General features: G+C 47.0%; 8 protein-coding genes across 8 annotated transcripts; 5 read left to right on the forward strand and 3 right to left on the reverse strand.

Moving 5' to 3' along the window:
- The first annotated feature begins 1,369 nt into the window (after nt 1-1,369).
- F5Y00DRAFT_209190 (helix-loop-helix DNA-binding domain-containing protein) lies at nt 1,370-4,180 on the forward strand. The gene is made up of 2 exons (XM_048005489.1): nt 1,370-2,195; nt 2,246-4,180. Exons 1-2 carry the CDS (start codon nt 1,596-1,598, stop codon nt 3,701-3,703), a joined length of 2,058 nt encoding a protein of 685 aa, XP_047860135.1. The 5' UTR covers nt 1,370-1,595; the 3' UTR covers nt 3,704-4,180.
- A 431-nt stretch (nt 4,181-4,611) lies between these two features.
- On the forward strand, nt 4,612-5,640 carry F5Y00DRAFT_266816 (putative snare protein; the record flags this gene model as incomplete). Its single annotated transcript, XM_048011988.1, has 5 exons — nt 4,612-4,632; nt 4,765-4,847; nt 4,918-5,000; nt 5,143-5,511; nt 5,600-5,640. The coding sequence occupies 5 exons, from the start codon at nt 4,612-4,614 to the stop codon at nt 5,638-5,640; spliced, it is 597 nt and encodes a 198-aa protein (XP_047860136.1).
- Nucleotides 5,641-6,534: 894 nt separating this feature from the next.
- On the reverse strand, nt 6,535-8,807 carry F5Y00DRAFT_209221 (uncharacterized protein). Its single transcript, XM_048005490.1, has 2 exons — nt 7,639-8,807; nt 6,535-7,587 (listed from the first exon to the last, which is right to left on the reverse strand). The coding sequence occupies exons 1-2, from the start codon at nt 8,551-8,553 to the stop codon at nt 6,718-6,720; spliced, it is 1,785 nt and encodes a 594-aa protein (XP_047860137.1). The 5' UTR covers nt 8,554-8,807; the 3' UTR covers nt 6,535-6,717.
- A 4,076-nt stretch (nt 8,808-12,883) lies between these two features.
- On the forward strand, nt 12,884-13,664 carry F5Y00DRAFT_256220 (profilin; the record flags this gene model as incomplete). The annotated part of the gene is made up of 5 exons (XM_048010379.1): nt 12,884-12,896; nt 12,986-13,001; nt 13,086-13,170; nt 13,301-13,447; nt 13,530-13,664. 5 exons carry the CDS (start codon nt 12,884-12,886, stop codon nt 13,662-13,664), a joined length of 396 nt encoding a protein of 131 aa, XP_047860138.1.
- Nucleotides 13,665-13,966: 302 nt separating this feature from the next.
- F5Y00DRAFT_209272 (Got1-domain-containing protein) lies at nt 13,967-15,289 on the reverse strand. The gene is made up of 5 exons (XM_048005491.1): nt 14,970-15,289; nt 14,847-14,873; nt 14,646-14,694; nt 14,527-14,542; nt 13,967-14,446 (listed from the first exon to the last, which is right to left on the reverse strand). Exons 1-5 carry the CDS (start codon nt 14,998-15,000, stop codon nt 14,144-14,146), a joined length of 426 nt encoding a protein of 141 aa, XP_047860139.1. The 5' UTR covers nt 15,001-15,289; the 3' UTR covers nt 13,967-14,143.
- Nucleotides 15,290-15,867: 578 nt separating this feature from the next.
- F5Y00DRAFT_209439 (uncharacterized protein) lies at nt 15,868-16,833 on the reverse strand. Its single transcript, XM_048005492.1, has one exon. It carries the CDS (start codon nt 16,663-16,665, stop codon nt 16,066-16,068), a length of 600 nt encoding a protein of 199 aa, XP_047860140.1. The 5' UTR covers nt 16,666-16,833; the 3' UTR covers nt 15,868-16,065.
- An 87-nt stretch (nt 16,834-16,920) lies between these two features.
- F5Y00DRAFT_249295 (DASH complex, subunit Dad4) lies at nt 16,921-17,729 on the forward strand. Its single transcript, XM_048009571.1, has 4 exons — nt 16,921-17,053; nt 17,119-17,175; nt 17,252-17,381; nt 17,444-17,729. The coding sequence occupies exons 1-4, from the start codon at nt 17,051-17,053 to the stop codon at nt 17,470-17,472; spliced, it is 219 nt and encodes a 72-aa protein (XP_047860141.1). The 5' UTR covers nt 16,921-17,050; the 3' UTR covers nt 17,473-17,729.
- Nucleotides 17,730-17,925: 196 nt separating this feature from the next.
- F5Y00DRAFT_249296 (actin-related protein, ARP5 class) lies at nt 17,926-21,577 on the forward strand. Its single transcript, XM_048009572.1, has 4 exons — nt 17,926-18,400; nt 18,460-18,780; nt 18,832-20,561; nt 20,822-21,577. Exons 1-4 carry the CDS (start codon nt 18,220-18,222, stop codon nt 20,849-20,851), a joined length of 2,262 nt encoding a protein of 753 aa, XP_047860142.1. The 5' UTR covers nt 17,926-18,219; the 3' UTR covers nt 20,852-21,577.
- The last annotated feature ends 254 nt before the right edge of the window (nt 21,578-21,831 follow it).

Consider the following 21,831-nt stretch of genomic DNA (forward strand, 5'->3'; position numbering starts at 1 on the left):
GATATAGCTCATCGTCTTTTTTGTTTCCCACCTTGTTTGCGATGTCTTCGAATACTTACGAGATAGGACAAGCTTGGGTCTGATATATTCAAGTAATCCGATCAAGGATTTATTAACCAAGACTAAACCATCCATCGAATCCCCCGCTCTACGAACTACCTGTCGGCGTCCTACCCATTCTGGATGGTCAACCGTCCACTGACCCCCACCTTCAAATGAAATGGGTGTACAATAGAAGTTTACGAGCCTCTTTTCTTTTTCTAAGACATCATCAGCTGAAGTTCACCGGATGAGATAATGCAGAGAGGCAGAGTTCAAGTGACACCCACTACCACCTAACATAAAAGATCTACTATTTACCGTTTCATCCAAATATCCGCTACAAGCCAAAGGATTATAGGGCCACATAGGGTCTTTTTAACCCCCCCGATGTTCTAATTCCACAGAGTAGAATAGGACCAACTGGGAAAAGTCGTTTCTTTTACGTGGTACCTAACGTATCTGGCCAAGCGACCGAGTAGTGGAGTTAAGGATTCGGACTGAAATTCTATATATCAAATTTTTTACCTCTTCGAACACTAAGCTATTAGTCCGAACCGATTCAAGCCGATCTTGTCAAAGCTTTATATAAAAGACGTTGACATGGTGATACCTAGTAGCCCATCGCTTGACTGACTACCTAGGTAACTAGACTCTTAGCGGATGTGAGACAACCCTTGCATATTTATAGCTCGTGATATCTTACATATCGTGAAATATGACGGAAGATACATGCATTTACTCCATCCTTGTACGAATTGAGTCTGTGTTACCGTTCCTTTTTTATTTACAGAGGTTCATCGAGCCTCTGCAGAAAGGAGCGGGGACAAGTTCTGGACCCTACAGTGGGTCAGTGGCCCTGCAGTGGCCCTAAACCGGATGTCGCGTTAGCTGCATGTGTAACCCCAGCATAGCGCTGAGACCGTCACCTGCCCACAGCGCAAGTTCATCCTGTTCATCCTGGCTTTTCCCAATTGTACTAACCGTTTTAATGCGTAAATCCACTCTGGAATCCCTGTCATTGTAGACAACCAATAAACTTACCCGAATCCATCCCCCACCATCTCCTCGTCTACATACCAAGTCCTCTCTTTTTTCCTTGAGTTCGCCGTCGGGAGTCAAAAGTCATCTGGTGTCCAATCCGGGCTGATTCCTGTTTTCCTGTTCGCCAGACATGTCGGGTTAAATGAAGCTCCGTACAAATCATCCCGCAATTTTCCTGTCGTTAGCTTCAGTCTAATATTGCTTGCGACTACATAGCCTGCTTGCGAGGCCTTCTAGTGGGCCGTTGACGGAATTCATAGAATCTTCCGCGCGAGTTTTGTTCTTCTCCTCAGAAATGTGTTGACCAACGTCATCGAAACGCTTCACGCTGCGCGATCGCAGTATCGACGAAAATTGTCGCAGCGACGCAAGATTATTTGAGAATAGGTTTGGCCAGCATAATTTTTTGGGACGTTGTATAGCCTCGTAGCGAAATACGGTGAGCTTGCGAACCTGATCGCGGCGACGACTATAATACACTTTCGACGGTTTGACGGCCGCCATTGCTAGGTATGGCCATGATGGACCCGAGTGCTTGGAATGGACAAGACCAGCCCATGTCCTCGGCCGGCGAAGATGACTTTCAACAATTTCTTGAGATGGGAGGCATGTCTAGTTTGGGAGACGGCTTGCAATTTGATTTCCACGACTTCAACAGTGTTAACGGCGCCTCGATGATGCATCAGCCTCATGGCGATTCCATTGATACTCCGATGAGTAACTCGAATGTACCAACAATTATTGCGAGAAATGATATGGGGCCGCAGAGCCAGATGTCTCCCATGACATCTGCTCCGAGTCACCCAGGGATTCCAACCCAAATGATGCCTCCGCACCACACATCCTCTGATGCTATCTCCGAGATAGATGCGCAGATACAGTTCCTGCAGCAGCAGAGGCTACAGCAGCAAAGAAGACAGCTAGAGGAGCAGCAGAGGCAGTTTAGGGAACAGCAAGCCGCTTTCTATGCCCAACAACAGAGAAACATGGTACCGCCGACCCCTCAAAGCCTTGAGATACAAGCAGCAAACCAATTCTTTGCCTCGCAAGACCAAGCGCACTCTTCAGGCATGTTCGACGGATACCATCAACAGTTAAAGGAGCCACAAGATGCATGTCACCTTCCCCTAGCCTTGAATATCGTTGGCTGACCGTTCAGCAGATGGCCTTCACCCCGCTAGTATCCCCTGCGGTAACGCCCCTTGAGCCTCACTTTCCAGTTGACCCCGGATTTTCTCAGTCGGGGCCCTACTTCAGCCCCTTGACCTCTCCTGCACTACATGCGCAGAATGAGTCTACGTCGACATTTGATCATAGGCACTCGGGTCACACAACGAATTCTCCTATTGAAATGGACATCGAGCCGCCTCTAGCACAAAGCAGTACGACAAATTTATCGAAGAAGGTACGCAAAAGCAATGCTACCAAGGCGAGAAAGTCGAACATCCGACAGTCTCCCATCACAAAACCCCAAAGACGAAAAACGGGTTCGACTCCCATAATCAATGCACAGGTTCTTAGTGAATTAGCCGAATCCGCAACCGAGAGCTCAGAACACCCCCCGCAGCCCAAGTCTGTCTCGGCAGTGTCGACGGAAGAATCAGAGAATGCCTCAGTATCCCCGGAAGCTCTTGAGATGCCCCCTCCGCCGCTTCCTCTACCACGTTCCGCCAGGCAATCTCCGTATATTCAGCCGCAGACTAACGGGAGCACGGCGCCTTTGGTGTTACCTACCTCCTTGGGCGGGAAGCCGTCGCCCGCAACTCCGGCTTCACTTTTTAGAATATCACCGAAGAGCAAGTCGGCTGACCCGAATAATCCTGAGCACGGCGGTTCCGAACATATAGAAAGCTTCGAACTTCCCGAATCGGTTAACTTCTCCAAGCCCGATTTACCTTTGATCGACACTCAACAACCGGTAAGAGTATCTACCGAAATAGAGACGGCAAAGACATCCACGTTTCAGTCTCTTCCGTCCCCGGTTCTCCCCAAGCCAACGGGCTCGGCAACGGCATCAGCAACGCAGAGCCCTCAGCTCACTCCTAAATCTACCACCCCCAACCCCAGAAAAACTCCGTTGATAGCTCCGAGAGGTCCTAAGAAAAGGCCTAGTATTAGTTCTGTTTCACCAGCTCTACGTCCGAAAATATCCCCGAATATCAAGCCGCTGCTCCCGGGGACACCTGGCCTGTCTGCAGAAGATTCCGCATCAAGGCTACTAGCATCCAAATCGAACTACCAGAACATATTAGAAGGGAATACCGTCCCGGGAGTGTCGTATCCAAGCGAGCTATCCACAAACCTAACTTCGAAACGGACTTCGCACAAAATTGCAGAACAAGGGCGTCGAAACCGTATCAACTCTGCACTCCAAGAGATTGCAACTTTGCTGCCAGCAAATGTTGCTAGAGAGTTAAGTGAAGGCGACGGCGAGGCTGGGAACGGGGAAAAGAAGGACGGCAAGCAATCCAGCGCGCCGAATAGCAAGGCTAGCACAGTGGAGTTGGCAATCGTATACATCAAACAACTACAACAAGAAATAGCCGAAGCGAATAGGAGAGCAGATGAAGCCGAGAAGAAACTTGAGAAGAAACTTGAGGAGAAAGCGACAGCGAGTTGACAATGACCGAATGGCGAAGACCGGGTGGCAGAGCCTCCATTTACTAAAGGTTGGCAATGTATCGGATTACTTATATTGTTTGCGCACCGACTTGCTATGCGAATTAGAAGGCACGTTGTTAGACGACATCTTCCACGGGAAGAATATAATATGAATATCCCTAGTTATCACCTAATGAAGCTAAAATGTACTGTTATATAGGTAGGTATACTTTGAGGGAGTGTAACATTTTACAATATGAAAGGAGGTGGTTACTGCTGTGGTAGAGCGTTGCGACGATTATGGTGGGAAAGCTTAACGAGGGATTTAGAAGCTTTGTATTTATATCACGATTGTTGTATATACGTATAGGTATGCTACGACAGTAAACCTGTTGTGGACCTATGTATGATACATGTTAGGTTAGGTACTTATTATAGAATGACTTGCTATAGAATAATTTAAAATTTAATGCAGATAAGTAGAAATACTCAGCCGATGGTGTTTTGTTTATTATTTAATACTAATACCGTTGGTAGATGTGGCTACCGTCTTTCTTTCGTACTGAGATGCGTACCTAAGGTAACTATTCAAACAATTATACCGTAAATATACGGTATTAATACGGTCCTAGGGTCCTATATTACAGGTACTGACGCTAATGTACATGTGACAAAGGCCGTGACACCGACACCAACTTCACTTTCAGATCCATGTCAACTTTCACCTTAACGTTTCTTGATACTTCCTTTTGAAACCCGTTCCCCTAAATCTATCGTATTATTCTTTCTTAATAGTCCACCACCGGAAAGCGAGCTTTTACTTTAATTACTTTAACCAGAAGTCAATCAACTATCATATCATAATCTGCTGTACCTACTCTCCCGAATCCACCACCGTCCACCGTCTCTTATCTATCTGTCATCATCATGAAGCTGCATTACATCGGAGTACGTATAATATATATGCGCCTCGACCGCCAACCTCGATTCCCGACCACGAATATACCCAAACTAAATATCTACGAATTACATACGTACCAACAGATAAATAACTAACCAGGCCTCTTTACTATATTATAGATTATCCAGAACGAGAGCAAGCCGGGTGTCGAGATAGTCGCCGAGAAGGAGCTAAGCCAATACTCGCGCTTCACCCGTCAAAAGTACGACCCTGATTAGCCCGCCTACACGGGTGCCAAGAAAGAGATGGTTAACTAACTAATGCTGATCTAGCTATGGCGAGTTCATGACTATGATCGCGAAGACGGTAGCAGAGCGAACAAGGCCAGGGCAACGACAAGATGTCGAGGAACAAGGTGCGATTACCACCACCACCACCACCACCACCACCACTCTCCCCTCTCCCCTCTCCCCTCCGATACAAAGCGGGGAGAATACAAATAAATAAACTAAAACTACTCCTCGCAACCCCGGCTAAACAAGCATATTTATTACCAGACTACACATTCCACGCGTACGGGCGCACCGAAGGCGTCTGCGGCATCATCATCTCGGACCACCAGTACCCGGCCCTCGTAGCGCACCAGCTCCTGTCCAAAGTCGTCGACGAGTTCCTCGCCGCGCACCCGCGCTCGACCTGGTCATCCGGCGGCCAGACCAACCTCTCCATGCCCGAGCTCAAGGACTACCTGGCCAAGTACCAGGACCCCCACCAGGCCGACAGCATCCTCAAGATCCAGCGCGAGCTCGACGAGACCAAGATCACCCTGCACAAGACCATCGAGAGCGTCCTCCAGCGCGGCGAGAAGATCGACGATCTCGTTGCCAAGAGCGATGGGCTTAGTACCCAGAGCAAGATGTTTTATCGTACGTTGCCTTGCCTTGCTTTTCTTTTCTATCTTGTTGCTATTGCTCTACGTATTGGGTTGGGTAAAACGCTGACCTCCCTCCGTAGAACAAGCGAAAAAGCAGAACTCGTGCTGTGTTCTTATGTAGAGACCACACACACCATTATTGTTTACTAGCTATAGTGGCTAGTACTGGTTAAGCGATTTTGCGTTGCCTCCGTTCCAGCCCAGCATAGTGATGGAACTTGTATTGCTGCAGGCTATCTATGTATGGAGATGGTTATTTTATTTCGTCTATCTATTATATCCGTGGGCATTGCCGCCCCGAAACACGAGAAAAGTGTGAGTGAGCAGTCATTCGTTGGCAGACCGGGGGAATATCGTCAAGGTAGAGAGAGAATGGGCCGAGCTGAGAGGAAACGGAGAATTATACGCGGACATGGCTACATAGACATTCCCGACCAATGAAGGCGGGCTGGCTTAATACTATATGAATGGACAGACGCGTCGATACGACATGGAGCTTATCACGGAGCGTATTTGGAGCGTATTATATATATAGGGGCATAGGTGTGTTGTGTTGTTCTAAGCCAACCAACCAATCACCCAAGAACTAGATTCAGATTTTTGACTACCACGAAACTCAATATCGCTCCAAATTGCCCCTGATCTCACTACTCCCAGCTGGGCAGCCGGGTTTTCTTTCTATCTGCATCCAACGGTTCCAGTCCAAAGTAGGACGCTAAACGATTGACCATCAAGGCGCATCGTGCGTCCTCTATTCCACCTAATCCCATGGCCAGGCCATGTTTTCCCCCTCCCCGCTTCTTTTTATCCTTCCTTCTCTCTCTCGTCGACATAGTAAAGTGCTAAGTCAATAGCTAGCCGATAGCCGATAGCTGCGTGACAGTGACGAGTCGCAGACTCTTTTCCATAATATCTTTTTTCTCTCCAAGGGGTATATTCCGAGCCAGAAAAGAAAAAGGAAAAAAAAAGACAAAGAAAAAACCAATAAATCCCCTAACTAGCATTACCCTACAACCTGTCTATACGAATGCTAAGTATGGGTTGGGTAATATCGGCGCCACGAACGCCGGGTCGAAGAGAAGTAAAAATGCGAATCTGACAAAGTAACTAACTCCCTATAGGTAAGCTGAATAAGTAGGGGGATGCCGTAAGGACAGATGTGAAGAAGAAGAAAAAAAGAAAAAAAAAGCGATCTAGTTTACGCGCGGTCCAAAACGACCCGTTCACTCTTCCGATGGTATGCCAAGGGGGACTCTGCTGTTACCTCTTCTTCGGGAGTGATCAAGGTCGGCGTTGCGGTCTTGGTCTCAGCGAGCCTCTCGTTCTGGGCGGTAGCAATCCTCGGGACCGGTGGCGGCCGTTTTCTGACCGACGCCGCCTTGTTCAGGGGCTTCAGCATCTTTCGCTGCTGTCTGGATATCGATATCTGCCTGGCGATTGATAATTCGACGGGGTTCATGTTGGAACTATCTACTATATCGTCGTCGTCGTCGTCGTCGTCATCGTCGTCCTGGGATATCTTCTGGCTTAGATGCGAGTGTGCGGGTGACGTAGGGGAAAGAGGTGACTTTTTATCGCTTTTTGATGATGAGGATGATGTAGTTGGGGGCGTGGGGTTTGGCGGTGTTATCATTTGCCACTTGGGTTCTTGCATGTATGAAGCTTTTGGCCGTAAAGGTTCCGACTTGACGACCTCGATTTCGGGAGAAGAAGGCGGGTCGATCGGAGATTCTAGTATTAGACTTGATGTCTCAGGGGTGAACTGATGTTCCCTTTCCCTGGCGGCAGCCTGTTGCTCCCTTGCTCTAGCTAGAGTTGCAATGGTGAGTTTTTCCTGTGGATAACGATTGACGGATGGTCCTTTGCGAAGGTGGGGGATCGGTTCATCGAAGCTCGCTTTTAAAGGTGACCGAAGTTGTGCTGGAGAGGTGTTGGATCTTAAACGCGATGATGAGTTATGAGATGTCTGTGCTGGCTTCTGAGAAGGAGCCGCAGGAAATAAAGCAAGTGATGGTGACATGTCCGCAGGGGACGACTCTCTTCTCGAGACATCATGATGCTTCCTCCCCTGTTCGAAGAATTAGAATATGAAAGCTGCTAAGGACTCGTGTTCGCTTACTTTGTCATGTTCTGTAGCGCCATCAACGTCTTTTAGTTTCTGAACGGTAACTTGCCGTCGAGCTAATAACGAAGGCTGTGACTGTAAGACGCTTCCAAACATAACGCTGTATCTCTCCATCGTAATCTGGGGAATCTCAACATCCAACAGGGGACCACTTGGAGCCGGTTTGTTGTCTAACGCTATCGGTATTCTCCCGTGTGTCTCCTTACTCCTTTCTCTCAACGTCGACTTTGACTCCTGCGCCGAGCTGTCTCCCTGGTAAGGCATCGTTTGAGATCTGGATGCGACGGGCTTATGCCTTGGCGCTCTTCGTGTACCGACAGTGTTGCTCCTCTCCACTTTCAAGTCATACCGAGACTGGGATGCTAAATTCGCCGGCTGTTCAGGTAGGGGCGTGCCTTTCTGCTCGTTTACCTTCGAGTGCGACTGGTCCGATGACTTCTTCCCGAACATGCCAAACAACCTCCACTTCCCCGACTGCTTCCTGCGCAGAGACTTCTCTGGAGAACCAGCAGTGCTAACACCAGATGTTTGTGAAACTAGAGACGCAGTTGAGCCTTGCGAGGTCTTAGCCATAGCTTGTGGTGTTTGCAAGCTCCCGTTCGCCGGACTCATACTCATCGTAGGACTCCCGAGTGCCATGCCAATTTCCGTAGGATAAACCTCGTTAATAGATTCAGGAGTAGGCATCCTGATAGTTGGAATATATATATTTTGTGGAGGTGATGTCCGCGGACTAGACTCTGGAGTAGGTAGTGGCCTTTGTGAAAAACCATGCACCCTAAATTCTGCTGCGGCACCTGCTCTATGATTGATAAAAGAGTCATCCCGAGAGACTCTCTTGTCATACTTAAAGCTGTTAGCTGAACCTTTCGAACTCGGGCCCCCAGAGGAGCGCGGTCTCAGTGACATCTTGACTTCGGGTAGCGGCGTGGCAGGTAGAGGACGATAACATAAATTGGTGGTTGCAAAAGGGCCCGGGTAACGCGTACTGCCATCATTATAAGAAAGTTATGGTAGGGCGGGATCTGATACACAACCCAGTCTTCTTAGGACGGGGTATTAGTCGGGGACGTGCGTCACGAACACATCCGGACTTGCATGACCTCCATCGGCGGTGGTAGTCTGGCAACGGCACTAGCCAGGTTACATAGACGAGAACTACGATCCCTGAATGATTTAGGCTCCTTAAACTTTAAGGACATAGGCTTTTAATGTTGCGAATACTGTGAGACTAATGAAAATGTACCGATATGTGATCATTACATAGACGGAGTTTCCAAAAAACGGACTCGAGGAACTCTTAAGAGGGTCGACATTTGAGTCGTCCGCCGTTTGAACGGAGGATATAAGGAAACAAGGTGCGAGTTTCCTGAGCCACTAGCAGGCGATCCTCTCGGACTCTGAGGGGGGATAAATGTTATTTCCCGACATAGTACCTACCTATTCGCATTATGGGCGGCATACTACACACCACAAACCCATCGGTAATGACGCCTATGGCGGTCTGGGGAATTCCATCTCTCCTGGATAATGCTAGAATATCGATGCTATTGGCGGCTGTTTGAAGTTGATGGATCATGGGATGGTTATTTTGAAGAGGGCGATCAACGCCTAGGATTCAGCTCCAGAATGCATGATAGACAGCGTCAAGGGTGACCCTTGTCTCCCTGGGTATTTTACTGGCGACAGGGGTGTTTTTTTGAATGACGCGAATGGATCCTAGGGGGGGAAGGATAGAATTAGCGATGGTGTCGTGTATCAAACGCCAGCACTAGCATTGACGAGATCTTAAGCCCAGTAAGCCCATCCGTAACCGAACTATTCGGATGAGAAGAGCCGATACAGCGCTATCATAATAGGCAGCTGTGCTAGGCTAGGAATTCAACTGCAGCGTCTATCAGAAGGGCTCGAGAAGTTGTTGGATACGGGTTATATTGTTTGTGGTGCGTACGTATTACAAGGAATAACTCTCGACACAACGTTCCCTTGGCAAATTAGCCCCCATTTTCACCCAATGGCCCGATAGACAAGGAGAATCGACAGAGTCTCGAACGAGTTAACAGCTCGTAGCTCCAGGCTGATTAAAGTATGTACCGGTATGCGGTGTAATTCTTGTGGATGAGCAGATACGGCGACGAACGGCCAAGACTAGGAAATGAAAAGGAGGCTCCTTTCATCGTACTTGCAGCGGTACATTAGACCCAAGACTGCATGTTCCATCACTGATGTTCCATATTACTACGTCGTAGTTCTCCGATCTGATAGGACGAGAAGCATGTTTGACCAGCAGGGAATCTTGGTCGAACTTTCAACTTGCCAGATCCCTTTTACTTGCATCTTCCAATGTTCCAATGGAACTGTTCATCTGCAATGGAACAACCCCCGGATCTTTTCGCTCATTTAAGAAAAGGTTCCAATCAGAACATCTCACTTCTAAGAATGTTCGATCGTGTGTCGGTTGTTGTAAAATGAGCGATTACTGGCAAGACTACATCTCAGGATGAGACAGCTTAGTCGGCGACGGAAGTGTCATATTAGACAGTTGAACTAGGTGTCACAACTTTGAAGTCGGTGTTCGATAAATTAACACATGGCGTCGGATATTCTTTAGCAAGCTTGGCCAAGTAATCAATTAGTTTCCGAAGTTCACTCGTTTCCTTTGAGCAATTTGCGGACAACTTGTCTACACTAGGCTAGGCTCTAAGCTTAATACCGTTAGGTTAAAAAGGGGTCCTACCTGCCTTAGGTTTACATACTGTTCCTTAGGTAGTTTCATGAGACCCAACAAGGTAAACCCCGGTCTTTGAAACATGGAAGCTGCAAACTATCCCAGAACTGCCACTGCCAGAGTCCGGCTTTGGTCTGTGCTACTATGTACAATCCATCCCGCCTTACAGAACCGAACGAACCCGGGGTACCTAAATCTTTCCCATCATATCACGTAGCACGGTAACTTGGCCGGAGATTTTATCTTCAATTTTATCTTCAGCGCCGCAACTATATAAGCCTTGTAATTATCACCTCAGGCACTCAGGGCTACGCTAACGTCGGACTCTAAAAGTTAAGTATAACCTTTAAGTATCACCTCGAAACGCATGGTGGTTTCTTCTGAGGGTAGATCGAAGTCAATTCGAGAGTTACATCGAGCCATCTTTACTTCTATAAGTAGTGTTTGCGATCCTCTCCGTCAGTGCGGCATACCAGCATACATAGAGATATAATCCTGGGCGACCTGGCTTAGATCATTGGCGATCGACATATCTGATCGACCAAGACGATCTAAGTCGCATCGCTGTCCGTCAGTCCGTTCGAATGCTTAAATGGCCGACGTGGCTATACAGGGTTAAACTCGGTAGGATCAAGGTTCCTTCGGGGGGCGGAACGGAACGGAGGTTGCGGCCATGGGGGCCACTTAAGCCCACGAGGAAGCACGGCGAATCCGTCTGTTCTAAGATGGTGAAGAGATAGCCCACAAGTGTTGTTAGAAATACGTTACGTGGTAGCACATGTGCCGTTGACAGAGGCTCCCTAAGAGCTTATGACTCGCATGTGAATACGTGTCAACGAAGCCAAAACTGTTTTAACTAGATGTAAATGCTACATCAGTAATGAGCATATACACTCATCACCAAGGGTAAACTCACATTAGAGCTTTACTGGATACGCCTGAAGCTTGTAAGACTCGAAACTCTACACTTGGCACTTTCTCGGCATGTTATTCCTATATAAAGCGTATGTGATTTCAAAAGTCTGCTACATAGGTTACAACTCATAGCCTCAAGGTCAACTTACATATGACCATATAATTATTGCATATGATATCGCATTATGAGCTCGCTATCTGAGAACTATTAATGGTGTAGCTACGATAAACGTATAAACGTTTCGAAGCTATATGTAGATAGGGAGAGTATAGATACTTGGTAGGGTCGTATATCATCCTCCTGAGCTTGCCTTGATTTGACGATGCATAGTTACATATTACACAAAAGAGGGGAGATTTCCTATGATATACTATGTAAGGTATATAACATAACAATGACGTTATTCCCATCGTCGTCTAGTGTATTAAAAGACACAAAGTTTACGGCCGCGAGTACTAAATGGGTAACGAAGGCGGTGAATATTATGTTGAGGGAATGGGTCTAACAGAGGGTGTCGGATCGTCTTCATGCGCCAAATAAATTGGCAGGGGATACACCGCTGGCGTTTAGAGCCAATATAGTGTATAGGAGTGATAGTGGGTTGTGGGTTCGAAGAGGATCTTGGACTGGAGACAATGTTTTCCACTCGGCCGACAAATTTTGTCGAGATGGACATGTCGGTGTATATTAGATTAGATTATATTGTATGTAGGTAGGTAATCCGTATGTAGAGTCGATTTCATGATTGGGATCCATGGAAAGATGAAAGATGGCAATAGTCAGACTGACGGTGAGACGATGAGCTGTGTCATATAGATGGTTTTACAAGATCTCGATTGCATGAACATGCGCTATTTATTTATTTATCTTGCATAAAATGATAAATGTTTTTGTTTCGTGTAATACGCCGTCATGGAACATTCAAGAGCTGAGTTTGTAATGTCACGTAGGAATAGAGGTATATACTTTTGTTAAGTATATCGAATCGAGGACCTCGGTTCTCTTTCCAATTGGGACCGACGTACGATGGCGGGGTGCTGAGTTACATATCATTATCAGCTGGCAAGCAAATAGATAAAGAGCGTTGAGCTTATGAGCTGTTATCGATGTTGCGTGTGGCTTGATAAATTGCGAATTGTTTTTGTTAGGTGGAATTTCATTAGGCCAAAGGGCGGGGGAGGAATAGGACCTAAAAAAGACCTGCCATTCAGCCAGTTATAGCGCACCGCCCCAGCGCAAATCCAAGCAAGGGTGGGCCAAGTGACAGTGAGTATGACCTAGGTGGGCAGGCGGGTTTGACACCTGGACAATGGACTGGTAGTGGGTTGGCGGACAGCAGCAGCAATCAAATGGTAGGATAATCCAACCCCGACCCCGACAAAAAAAAAACAGCCCCTCATTCATCAGACCGCGCATGCATCGTACATCCCTATTCTTTTTTCCCCTTTGACATCAGAAGCTTTAGACTAAATCTTCCCTAAACACGCCAACTTCGCCCATAATCCATAATCCATCCTTTCTCTCTTCCTCCCACTCCCTTTTGCTTTTCAGCCATCTGTACACCCAGACAGACAAATAACACAAACTTAGCAACCATGTCGTGGCAAGGTAAACAAATCCCCCCTAATCCCCCCTCCATCCGTAACTACCTTTCAACCCCACCTTTGTTAGGGGACAGGGCTGATTCTTCGTCATAGCCTATGTTGACTCCAGGTAATTATCATCACCCACGATCCGGCAGCGTCGTAACTACACGCGATAATCGATAATGTACTAACCGCTCCTTCGTAACGATAGCCTGGTCGGCAGCGGCCATATCGACAAGGCTGCTATCATCAGTGTTGCGGGTGACAGCGTTTGGGCCACTTCGAGCGGATTTACGGTATTTTTGATAACCCCTGTCTTTTATTCATCCCTCCTCGCCTAGTCGCAAACTAGATACGAACGTAGCGTCGAGCACGCGGATGCATATAAGAGAGGGATCTTAGCTAATACAAGTCTTGCGATTGTAGATTAAGCCTGAGGAAATGAAGAACATCGCCAACATCGTAACCCAAAGTGCTGGCGCCGTTGAGAAGGCCCAAGCAGATGGTATCCACGTTGCGGGCGAGCGATACGTTGCCTTCCGGATTGAGGATCGGAGTGTCTACGGACGACATGTACGTTAACAGGAAATAGTTCCTCCCCACGTCTCATGGGCCATCTAGAAGTAGTTGTTGACTGATATATAAAACCGCATAGGGCCGAACGGGTGTCGTCATTGTCAAGACAAAGCAGGCTATTATAGTTGGCCACTACGGCGAGGCTCACGTAGCTGGCAACTCGACGCAGACTGTCGAGGCGTTGGCCGACTATCTCATCAAGGCCGGATACTAGAGCGGGCATGGACCGAGGAGTGGTAGATATCGTGTGAGAGTGGATGCCCCGGACCGACTGGGAGCATGCTTTGGGACTGCAGAGCGAGAGAGAGATCCCCCGGGCCGTTCCCCCTAGATTCTGCATAGGCACAAATGACAATGGCCTTTTTCTTTTCACATGTAGAAAAGTTATACAACGCTTTCTGCGCGTGGCAAATTATTTTTTCACAACCTTGCAGGCTTATATCTTCTAATTTGCTTCTGGGTATCCCCGAACCTAGTTTGGCACTCCCCCCTACAATCCTCTATACTGTCATATATACAATATCATACAGAGCGTCCCATTTCCGTCTTAACGCCTTTTCACGTGATCCGAAAATGTCATGGTGCTTAAAGTCGTAACCAGACCCCCCCTAACGGCGTGAAATAGAGAGGTAAGTGTATAGTCCGGGTCGTAATTAGGGGTAAGTAAGCGAGTAAAAAAGGGGCTTGCCCCTTTCAAACAGGCAACTCGGCATTCCGTAGACCTCCAAAGCCCGGGATACGGTCGATAATAAGGCCAATATAAGGACCGACAATTGGGGCATTTCGTGCAAAACTTGCGATCGTCCCGAGGAAGTCTCCGAACAGCACCACGATGCCGTATAATTCAACGCAGAACCCAATCAGCGCCCATCGCATGAGGATTAATGTTAATCCCAAGAAAAAGGCCGCGGTACCCTTGGCTTTCTGCTTCCGCGCGAAGAAGAGCAGTGTCTTCTGTGGACCGATGATGATCGTCAGGCCGATTAGGAAGAGGATCTAGAATCGTTAGAGGCGAACGGTGGACGGTGGTTAGGTACTCGAGTACGGGCTAGGGTTCAAGAAAAGGAGTGGCGTACATTGCCCATCGCAAGCCTGTATGTATACTCGCGCATTAGTATACCTGATAGATCGTACGAAGGATTACATAGGTAGGTAGGTAGGTATCTATGCGCAAGGCCGGCACGTGGACACTTACATAGCTCGATCAAAGAACAGCATGACTCCTCCAATCAGGAAGAAGCCACCTATAGGAACAAAATAGACACAACATCAGCTGCCGAGGGACACATAGCCATACACTCGCGCACGTAAACGTAAACGTAGGTTACCTTGGAGGAAGGCATACAGACACGCGGGCGCAAGAGCAAGAGCAAGAACAAGCTAGATTACCACGTACCGCCAGAGCAGAAGGCGACCCCGATTTCTGTGCGCAGCCTCGATGGTTAGTCCATGTAGTCCCTTATATTGCACCTAATGCAACAAACACAAAGACTTAAGAGCTTGCCGGGTCCGGTCTTACTTTGGGCGTCTGATAACCACATGGTGGGCATCTTGGAGCCGGCCGTCTACCTAGGTAGGTATAAATGGAGAAAGGGAGCTCCGTAAGTAAGCTTCAAGCTGTCTACCTATGTAGCAGCGGGCCTAAGGGCGGGTATACCTATTCGTGCTCGTTTGAGGGGGTGTAGGCGTGATAATTGGTATACTGAAGTTTTGGACGCTTCAATGTCGTACGTATCGTGAGTTTTCCTACGCACTTCGCAAGGGAATAATTTATTTGGTTTAGGTAAAGCTTAGGTACGTATACGGTATACATCCAGGGGACGGCGGACGGGAACACGAATCGCGGAATTGAAACAAGGACCAGGAATCTACACTACACCTCGAACCCCTGACATAACACATAACAGCCGTATAATGTGGCCGGACAGTTGGCCAGCAGCTGCCGATGGGAATCTCTTCATTTAAAATCGATAAGAGAATTTTGGTGCTCTTCTACCTTTTACAAAAGTTACATATTTCCCATCTTAGGTGTTGACGGTTCAGTCGTTCAAAGCCATATAAAGCAAGGCTCACTCAATAATAAGTGTATCACGGTAAGAACAAATGGTAAGAAAAATCAAGCTGATTGCAAATATCTTTTGTCAATTAACACTACGGTATCCTAAATATGATAGATACCTACCCTGCCGCGGCGTCCTTAGCTCACAAGCTATGGTAACTGAGATTGATCCTCCTCCATTCGATCTCGGTACCCGTCAGTCACAGGCGGAGAACAAAATCTCATTTTCCCGATCACGATTAAGCCGGAGCGTAACCTGCCATCCGTCGCCGAGAGGTGACTGATGCATAGGATAGGCTTGACTTTGTTGGCCGGACATTTCCATATTGTAATTACCACATTGCCACCTCTTACTCGGTCATCTCCGTCGTAAAGTAAATATTTCTCTACCTCACCTTAAAGACTCCTCTTCTTAAGCTTGATGTATGTAAGAAGTAGGCCATTTTGATGCGTCAATGGTCGGAATAGATATAGCAAACCCAAAGTGACAGACACTATTATTGCACTGTTTAGTAAAATAAATATTTCGTACGCCTCTCATATTGATTATTCCCCTTTATTTCAGAACTGTATGCGCGCCTCTAGCTTCTAGATATTGCTCCGCCGCGCTCTGAGGCAAAGTGCGAATGAAGCCGAACACCTCCTTGCTGTGATACCGCAGCCGGCTCTTCGGGTCCAGGTAAGGGGCAGGAAGACCGGTGATATCGCAGTATCGTTTCGTGTGCGCGAGCGAAGGGGCCGACTCGATGTTAGTGTAGGTCGCGCTGGGCGCGGCCGAGACGGGTGCGCCACCAGCGCCGTTGGGTCGCAGGCTTTTCTCCAGTACGAGTTTCGATAGACTACGCGAAGCTTGGGCGAGGTTCGGTTGTAGGCTCGAGTTGCCACCGGCCGACTGTTGAGCAGGCGTCGAAGAACCGCTGGTAGAAAGGCCGTCGCCATCTCCTTGTGCAGGAGTGGCAGTGCCGCTGTTGTCTTGGGGCGTGACGATTACAGAGGCCTCCTTGCGCGAGGCATCTCCTATGATTGTCTTGATGTTCTTATTGCGTCGCTGGTTTGGTCGCCAGTGAGGGTTGCGGAAGCTCTTGTGGATGGAATGGATATCAAGCTTATCGATCAGCTCTTGATGAGCAATCTGGGCTTCTGTGGGAGCGGCCATTGTTGGTTTGATGTTCGTGCAGATAGATGTGTTTGATAAGGAGGTATCGCGGATGAGAGAGGTACGAAGGATAAATATGATGGGTCGTTCTATAATGTTGGTGATGTGTTTAAGAATTGATGTTGTTGCTTGCTATTTGAAGTCCTGAGTTTCTTTGAGGCGCCTGTATTTGCTAAAGGTTACCGTTACATACGTACCTTAGGTACCTGTACGTATATACCTGAGGTACGGATTTAGGTACATATTTTCAGTGCAGCCCTGTCGCACTGTTGGCGCTTAGGTACTTTGTATCGCATCCGTTTACACTTCACTAACAAACAAATAATTCATTCAACACTATCCCGACTTGCACTTGGATACAAGTCAAAACTCAAGGCTGAATAAAATGGTATTACTCCTATCGCTCATCGCTCAATTAAATCCATTACGAAAGATTCTAATATATAGATATAGGAGAGCCCTCACGAGCATCAGCAGAATCTTCTGCTATCGCGTATCATCACCAACGTTGTAAGTGGCATGGCTCTTGAGAAGTTGAGCCCCGCCCCTGATTAACAAACCCAAACGACTTACATGACATTTATAGGAGAAACTCAACGAGTCTATCGTCGTCATGAACAAGAGTCTTCAAGAGATCAACATCCAGAACATGAACATTGAGCTCGTCGCTCAGATGTTCAAGAATTACCAGTCCAACGTGCTCTTCCATCTAGAAGGTAAGTTATATCCTAGCTAGTTGCACGTTGAAGCTGGCACTAAATTCTAAACTATGGTGTAGCTACGGACAATCTAAAAGACCCTTCATAGGATGGCCTCTCTTTGAGTAGCTATGAGGATGATGAGAGCAAAGCTATCTGGCAGATAGTAGAGTGATGTTTTTGGCAGATTATATGGACATGCTGGTATGAACTCGAGCAAGATACCAGTAGTTATTAGGAAGCTTTCTATCTACTTATAGGGAGACTCATTGTTATACTCATAAATTACGAGGCCCGCACAGCAAACTGAATTCCTAAAGAGTAATAGTGAAGACATTCATTAATAAATTCCCCGTCAAGTAAAAACGCGAGTATTGGTGAAGACGCGATATTCATACGTAAGAGCTATAACAGCCTTATTAGCGGTCTTATTAGTGAGCCCCACCAATTCTTATCGAATATCTATCTTATCGAATGGCTCACAAAGCAGCTGAGCTGAGGTAGCTGTACAGTACCTAAGGTACGAACCTCCGATAGAAGCAATCAAGCAAGGGCAGCTGTCGGGCGGTATCTTTACTTGTCAGCCTCGTACCTTCGGACAAGAGAATCTACCTACCTAGAAACAATTTTACATTTCATTCAACTTTCATACCATTTCATACCACCGGATAGATAAAACGCACGCCTCGCAAATTTCGTCAATTGATTAAATTTTACTCTTTATTTCTAACCCTATAGACGAAAACCCCCCGATTCAAAAGATAATCTTCAGATTCAAATACACCATCATCCACATTAACTTTAACATGCGATACGCTGGCTCTTTATAAATACCAAAGCTGCGTATTCCAATAACATGGCGCCGTCAGCGATCGACCTTCCAGCACTTCCTGTGCGACAGGAAAAGACTTATCCCCCGGCTCGAATTTACAATGTAAAGGAAACCAAGTTCGAGAAGCCTACTTCTCCCCAACCAGATGGTCGCGAGCAGGCTCTAGCGAAACCTCCTGGCAGCGTCGCCATCGTTATCGACAATGGTGCGCCTTCAACATACCCCTTATACTATCAATCTACTAATATGGATATTTGGTTACAGGCTCATCCGCCGTTAGAGCTGGGTGGTCATTCGAATCGAACCCGAGATTCAGTATCCCACCTATCATGGCCAAATACAGAGACAGAAAGCTAGGCAAGACCTATTCGTTCGCTGGCTACGATTGTTACTCCGACACAACAGCCCGAGGGCATATCAGAAACGCCTTTGAAGCTGGAACCGGAATCGTCAGCAACTGGGACGTAGAAGAACACGTACTCGACTGGACCTTTCTAAAGCTAGGCATGAACAACGCCGATGGAGCTATCGACGTACCCATTGTCATGACTGAGGCAGTAGCAAACTTGCCCTATTCCCGAAAATGTGTGTTACCCCCAAACTCGTTCCAGTCTATAACCGGCTAACATAATATAGCTATGAACGAAATCATATTTGAGTGTTACCAGGCCCCTTCACTGGCCACGGGCATCGACTCTCTCTTTTCCTATCGCTACAATAAAGGACGGACGGGATTAGTTGTCTCTTCCTCTTATAGTTCTACACATGTCATTCCCGTTTTCGACTCGAAGGCCATGCTAGCTCAGGCTATACGACTCAATTGGGGAGGATGGCACGCCGCGGAATACTTACTCAAACTCATTCGTCTGAAATACCCGTCATTCCCAGGGAAGCTCAACGCATCACAGGCTGAGCATATGATAAGGGATCACTGTTATATATCGAAATCATATGACGAAGAACTACGGTCGTACCTAGATTGGACAGGATTAGAAGACCGAGATATTGTGATCCAGTACCCGTTTACAGAAGAGGTGATAGTCCAGAAGAGCGAGGAAGAGCTCGCTCGGATAGCTGAGCGAAAGAAAGAAAGCGGGCGACGGTTGCAGGAACAAGCAGCTAAAATGCGCCTGGAGAAACTAATGCGGAAAGAGGAGGAACTGGATTACTACAAGAAATTACAGGAGAAGATTAATAATTCAAATAAGAAGGACGCAAAACGCCTTCTTGATGCAGAAGATATGAAAGATGAGCAACAACTTGAGCGCACTATCAAGGAATTAGACAAGTCGATCAAGCGCGCCCGGACGAAGGATGTGGGTGGCGATCCTGAGGAAGAGCAGGAAGCACCCGATTTCAGCCTTCTCGAAGTACCCGATGACCAGCTTGACGAAGCTGGTCTGAAGGCGAAACGGCACCAACGTCTTCTGAAATCTAATCACGAAGCACGGGCGCGTGCGAAAGCCGAGAAGGAAGCCGAAAAAGCGCGCGTTGCGGAGGAAGAACGGGCAGACAGAGAACGCCGCGAGAACGATCTAGAGGGATGGCTAGAAGAGAAACGCGTGGCCCGAAACCTTACGTTACAGAAGATGAAGGAACGGGATCGCCTAAAGGCTGACCTAGGAAACCGCAAATCCTTGGCTTCTCAAATCCGTATGAAGTCAATCGCAAATCTAGCCTCAGATAATCCTCGAGGGAAGCGCCGACGCGGTAACGACGACGATAACTTCGGCGCGAACGACGACGACTGGGGCGTATACAGGCAAATTCAAGTGGGCGAAGGCGGTAGTGATGACGAAGAGGGTGAAGAGGATCTTGAAGGAACTCTTAAAACACTAGAAGAAGACTTGCTTCGCTACGATGAGGGATTCACGCATGAACACACGTGGGAAGCACAGAATGATTGGAATAAGAGTCTTCTACATGCATTTATGCGCGGACCACGACCCTTCAATCCTTCCTCCCAGGCAGAAATCCACCAGATACATCTCAACGTCGAGCGTATACGAGTACCGGAGGTCGTCTTCCAACCCTCCATCGCTGGGGTTGACCAGGCGGGGCTTGTCGAGATCGCAGGCGACATACTTACCCAGCGACTCGGGGGTATACCGGGTCTAAACCGAAACGACTTCCTAAATGACATCTTCTTAACTGGTGGTAACACGCTCTTCGAGGGCTTCGACGACCGTCTCCGCCAGGGCTTAACCCCGTTGCTCCCCGTAGACTCGCCGCTTAAGATTCGTCGCGCCGGCGACGCAATACTTGACGCTTGGAGGGGTGCGGCTCAATGGGTGGGAACACCCAGTTGGAAATCATCTTTAGTGACGAAGGCAGAGTATCAGGAGAAGGGGCATGATTACATAAAGGTATGTTTTGATTTTCTTTCTTTCTCTTTTCTTGTCACGACTTTTACCCCTTGTACTATGACAGCTGTTACGTCGATAGCACAAGTCAGGAATAAGATCAGCAGACAGCTCTCAGCCACGAGTGTGGATCTAAGTAACCAACACCACATCCCATCCCCATCCCCATCGGCGATCATCCTTACAAAAATGTGTAGACCATTATCCCGTTCAGCTGATATAATACCATACGCTAACCCGTTTCTGCTTCGTCACAAATATAGGAGCACGATATGGGAAACTCTTACTCTTGAGAGCTTAGTCGCCGTTACACAAGCACGGCGTTCTTTACTGCAATCGACCTAGACGCGCTCGAGGTAACCCTCCCCTCCCCTATTAGTTTCGGAGCGTGTGCAACACACAACACACGACGCGGCACGTGGGTATATCACGGCAGTAACGAATTGCTTACTCACTTTATCTACATTCGCCCCCTTTTCTGCAATGCCACGGGAGATACGTAGGTACTTGGATGAAGCGAGAGGCATGTATGGACCTATGTATGTATAATATTATCAGACTCAATAACAGGCGGCGATACTAGGTTAGTCAGTTATTCCTACCTAGTTAGGTGTCACAACTAGGACCGGGAAGACGGAGAGGATAAGGATGATGATGGGCAGATGCGTAATCACTTGTGGTCTTGGCACTTCACAACATTAGCTACAGGTATCTATGCCATATTACCATATTACCATATGCCCTCTTCCTTCGGGCTTGCACTTGCGCCCTGTACCACGCGAGCGGGCAAGGATGGATACCCTCAGTACCTACCTATCTTATCTTACCTTACCTATTATACAAAACAAACAGACACAACAGATACATACTACGTTAGCAGGCACGTCCTTTGATGACGACGACGACAACGGTGGACAGGGTAGGATAAAGTAGGGTAATAATATGTTAAGCATACACACATAGGTAGCTATGGTACGGTACATAAGCGCAATGCCAAAGAAATGTAAAATAAAATAAAATAAAATAAAATAAAATAAAATAAAATAAAATAAAATTGTTGGAAAGATAAGGTTTACATATAAAAAACAGTATTTAAAAATAAAGGTATTTTTAAAAAGTAATATATTAATTATTATATAAAAAGAAATTAATTACGTAGTTAATTATTTTATAAAAATATATAAATATTAATTAAAATTAATAAATTTTATTATTATATTAAATAATTTTATATATAAATTAATTAATAAAAATTATTTATTAATAATATTTT

This window comes from Daldinia vernicosa, assembly GCF_022497035.1.
Source record: "Daldinia vernicosa strain CBS 139.73 unplaced genomic scaffold F5Y00scaffold_81, whole genome shotgun sequence".
NCBI classification, from domain to species: domain Eukaryota; kingdom Fungi; phylum Ascomycota; class Sordariomycetes; order Xylariales; family Hypoxylaceae; genus Daldinia; species Daldinia vernicosa.

What these genes read in the sequence shown, in the direction of transcription:
- F5Y00DRAFT_209221 (XM_048005490.1), bottom strand. Translation starts at nt 8,553, where the DNA reads ATGTCACTGAGACCGCGCTCCTCTGGGGGCCCGAGTTCGAAAGGTTCA. An exon ending in GCGCTACAGAACATGACAAA is followed by an intron (nt 7,588 to 7,638) that starts GTAAGCGAACAC and finishes TTCTTCGAACAG; the next exon opens with GGGAGGAAGCATCATGATGT.
- F5Y00DRAFT_249296 (XM_048009572.1), top strand. Translation starts at nt 18,220, where the DNA reads ATGGCGCCGTCAGCGATCGACCTTCCAGCACTTCCTGTGCGACAGGAA. An exon ending in CTTGCCCTATTCCCGAAAAT is followed by an intron (nt 18,781 to 18,831) that starts GTGTGTTACCCC and finishes AACATAATATAG; the next exon opens with CTATGAACGAAATCATATTT. An exon ending in AGGGGCATGATTACATAAAG is followed by an intron (nt 20,562 to 20,821) that starts GTATGTTTTGAT and finishes TCACAAATATAG; the next exon opens with GAGCACGATATGGGAAACTC.
- F5Y00DRAFT_209439 (XM_048005492.1), bottom strand. Translation starts at nt 16,665, where the DNA reads ATGGCCGCTCCCACAGAAGCCCAGATTGCTCATCAAGAGCTGATCGAT.
- F5Y00DRAFT_209190 (XM_048005489.1), top strand. Translation starts at nt 1,596, where the DNA reads ATGGCCATGATGGACCCGAGTGCTTGGAATGGACAAGACCAGCCCATG. An exon ending in AGTTAAAGGAGCCACAAGAT is followed by an intron (nt 2,196 to 2,245) that starts GCATGTCACCTT and finishes ACCGTTCAGCAG; the next exon opens with ATGGCCTTCACCCCGCTAGT.
- F5Y00DRAFT_249295 (XM_048009571.1), top strand. An exon ending in CGCGTATCATCACCAACGTT is followed by an intron (nt 17,176 to 17,251) that starts GTAAGTGGCATG and finishes TGACATTTATAG; the next exon opens with GAGAAACTCAACGAGTCTAT. An exon ending in CGTGCTCTTCCATCTAGAAG is followed by an intron (nt 17,382 to 17,443) that starts GTAAGTTATATC and finishes ACTATGGTGTAG; the next exon opens with CTACGGACAATCTAAAAGAC.
- F5Y00DRAFT_209272 (XM_048005491.1), bottom strand. Translation starts at nt 15,000, where the DNA reads ATGCCCACCATGTGGTTATCAGACGCCCAAA. An exon ending in GTGGTTATCAGACGCCCAAA is followed by an intron (nt 14,874 to 14,969) that starts GTAAGACCGGAC and finishes GGCTGCGCACAG; the next exon opens with AAATCGGGGTCGCCTTCTGC. An exon ending in GGTCGCCTTCTGCTCTGGCG is followed by an intron (nt 14,695 to 14,846) that starts GTACGTGGTAAT and finishes TTGTTCCTATAG; the next exon opens with GTGGCTTCTTCCTGATTGGA.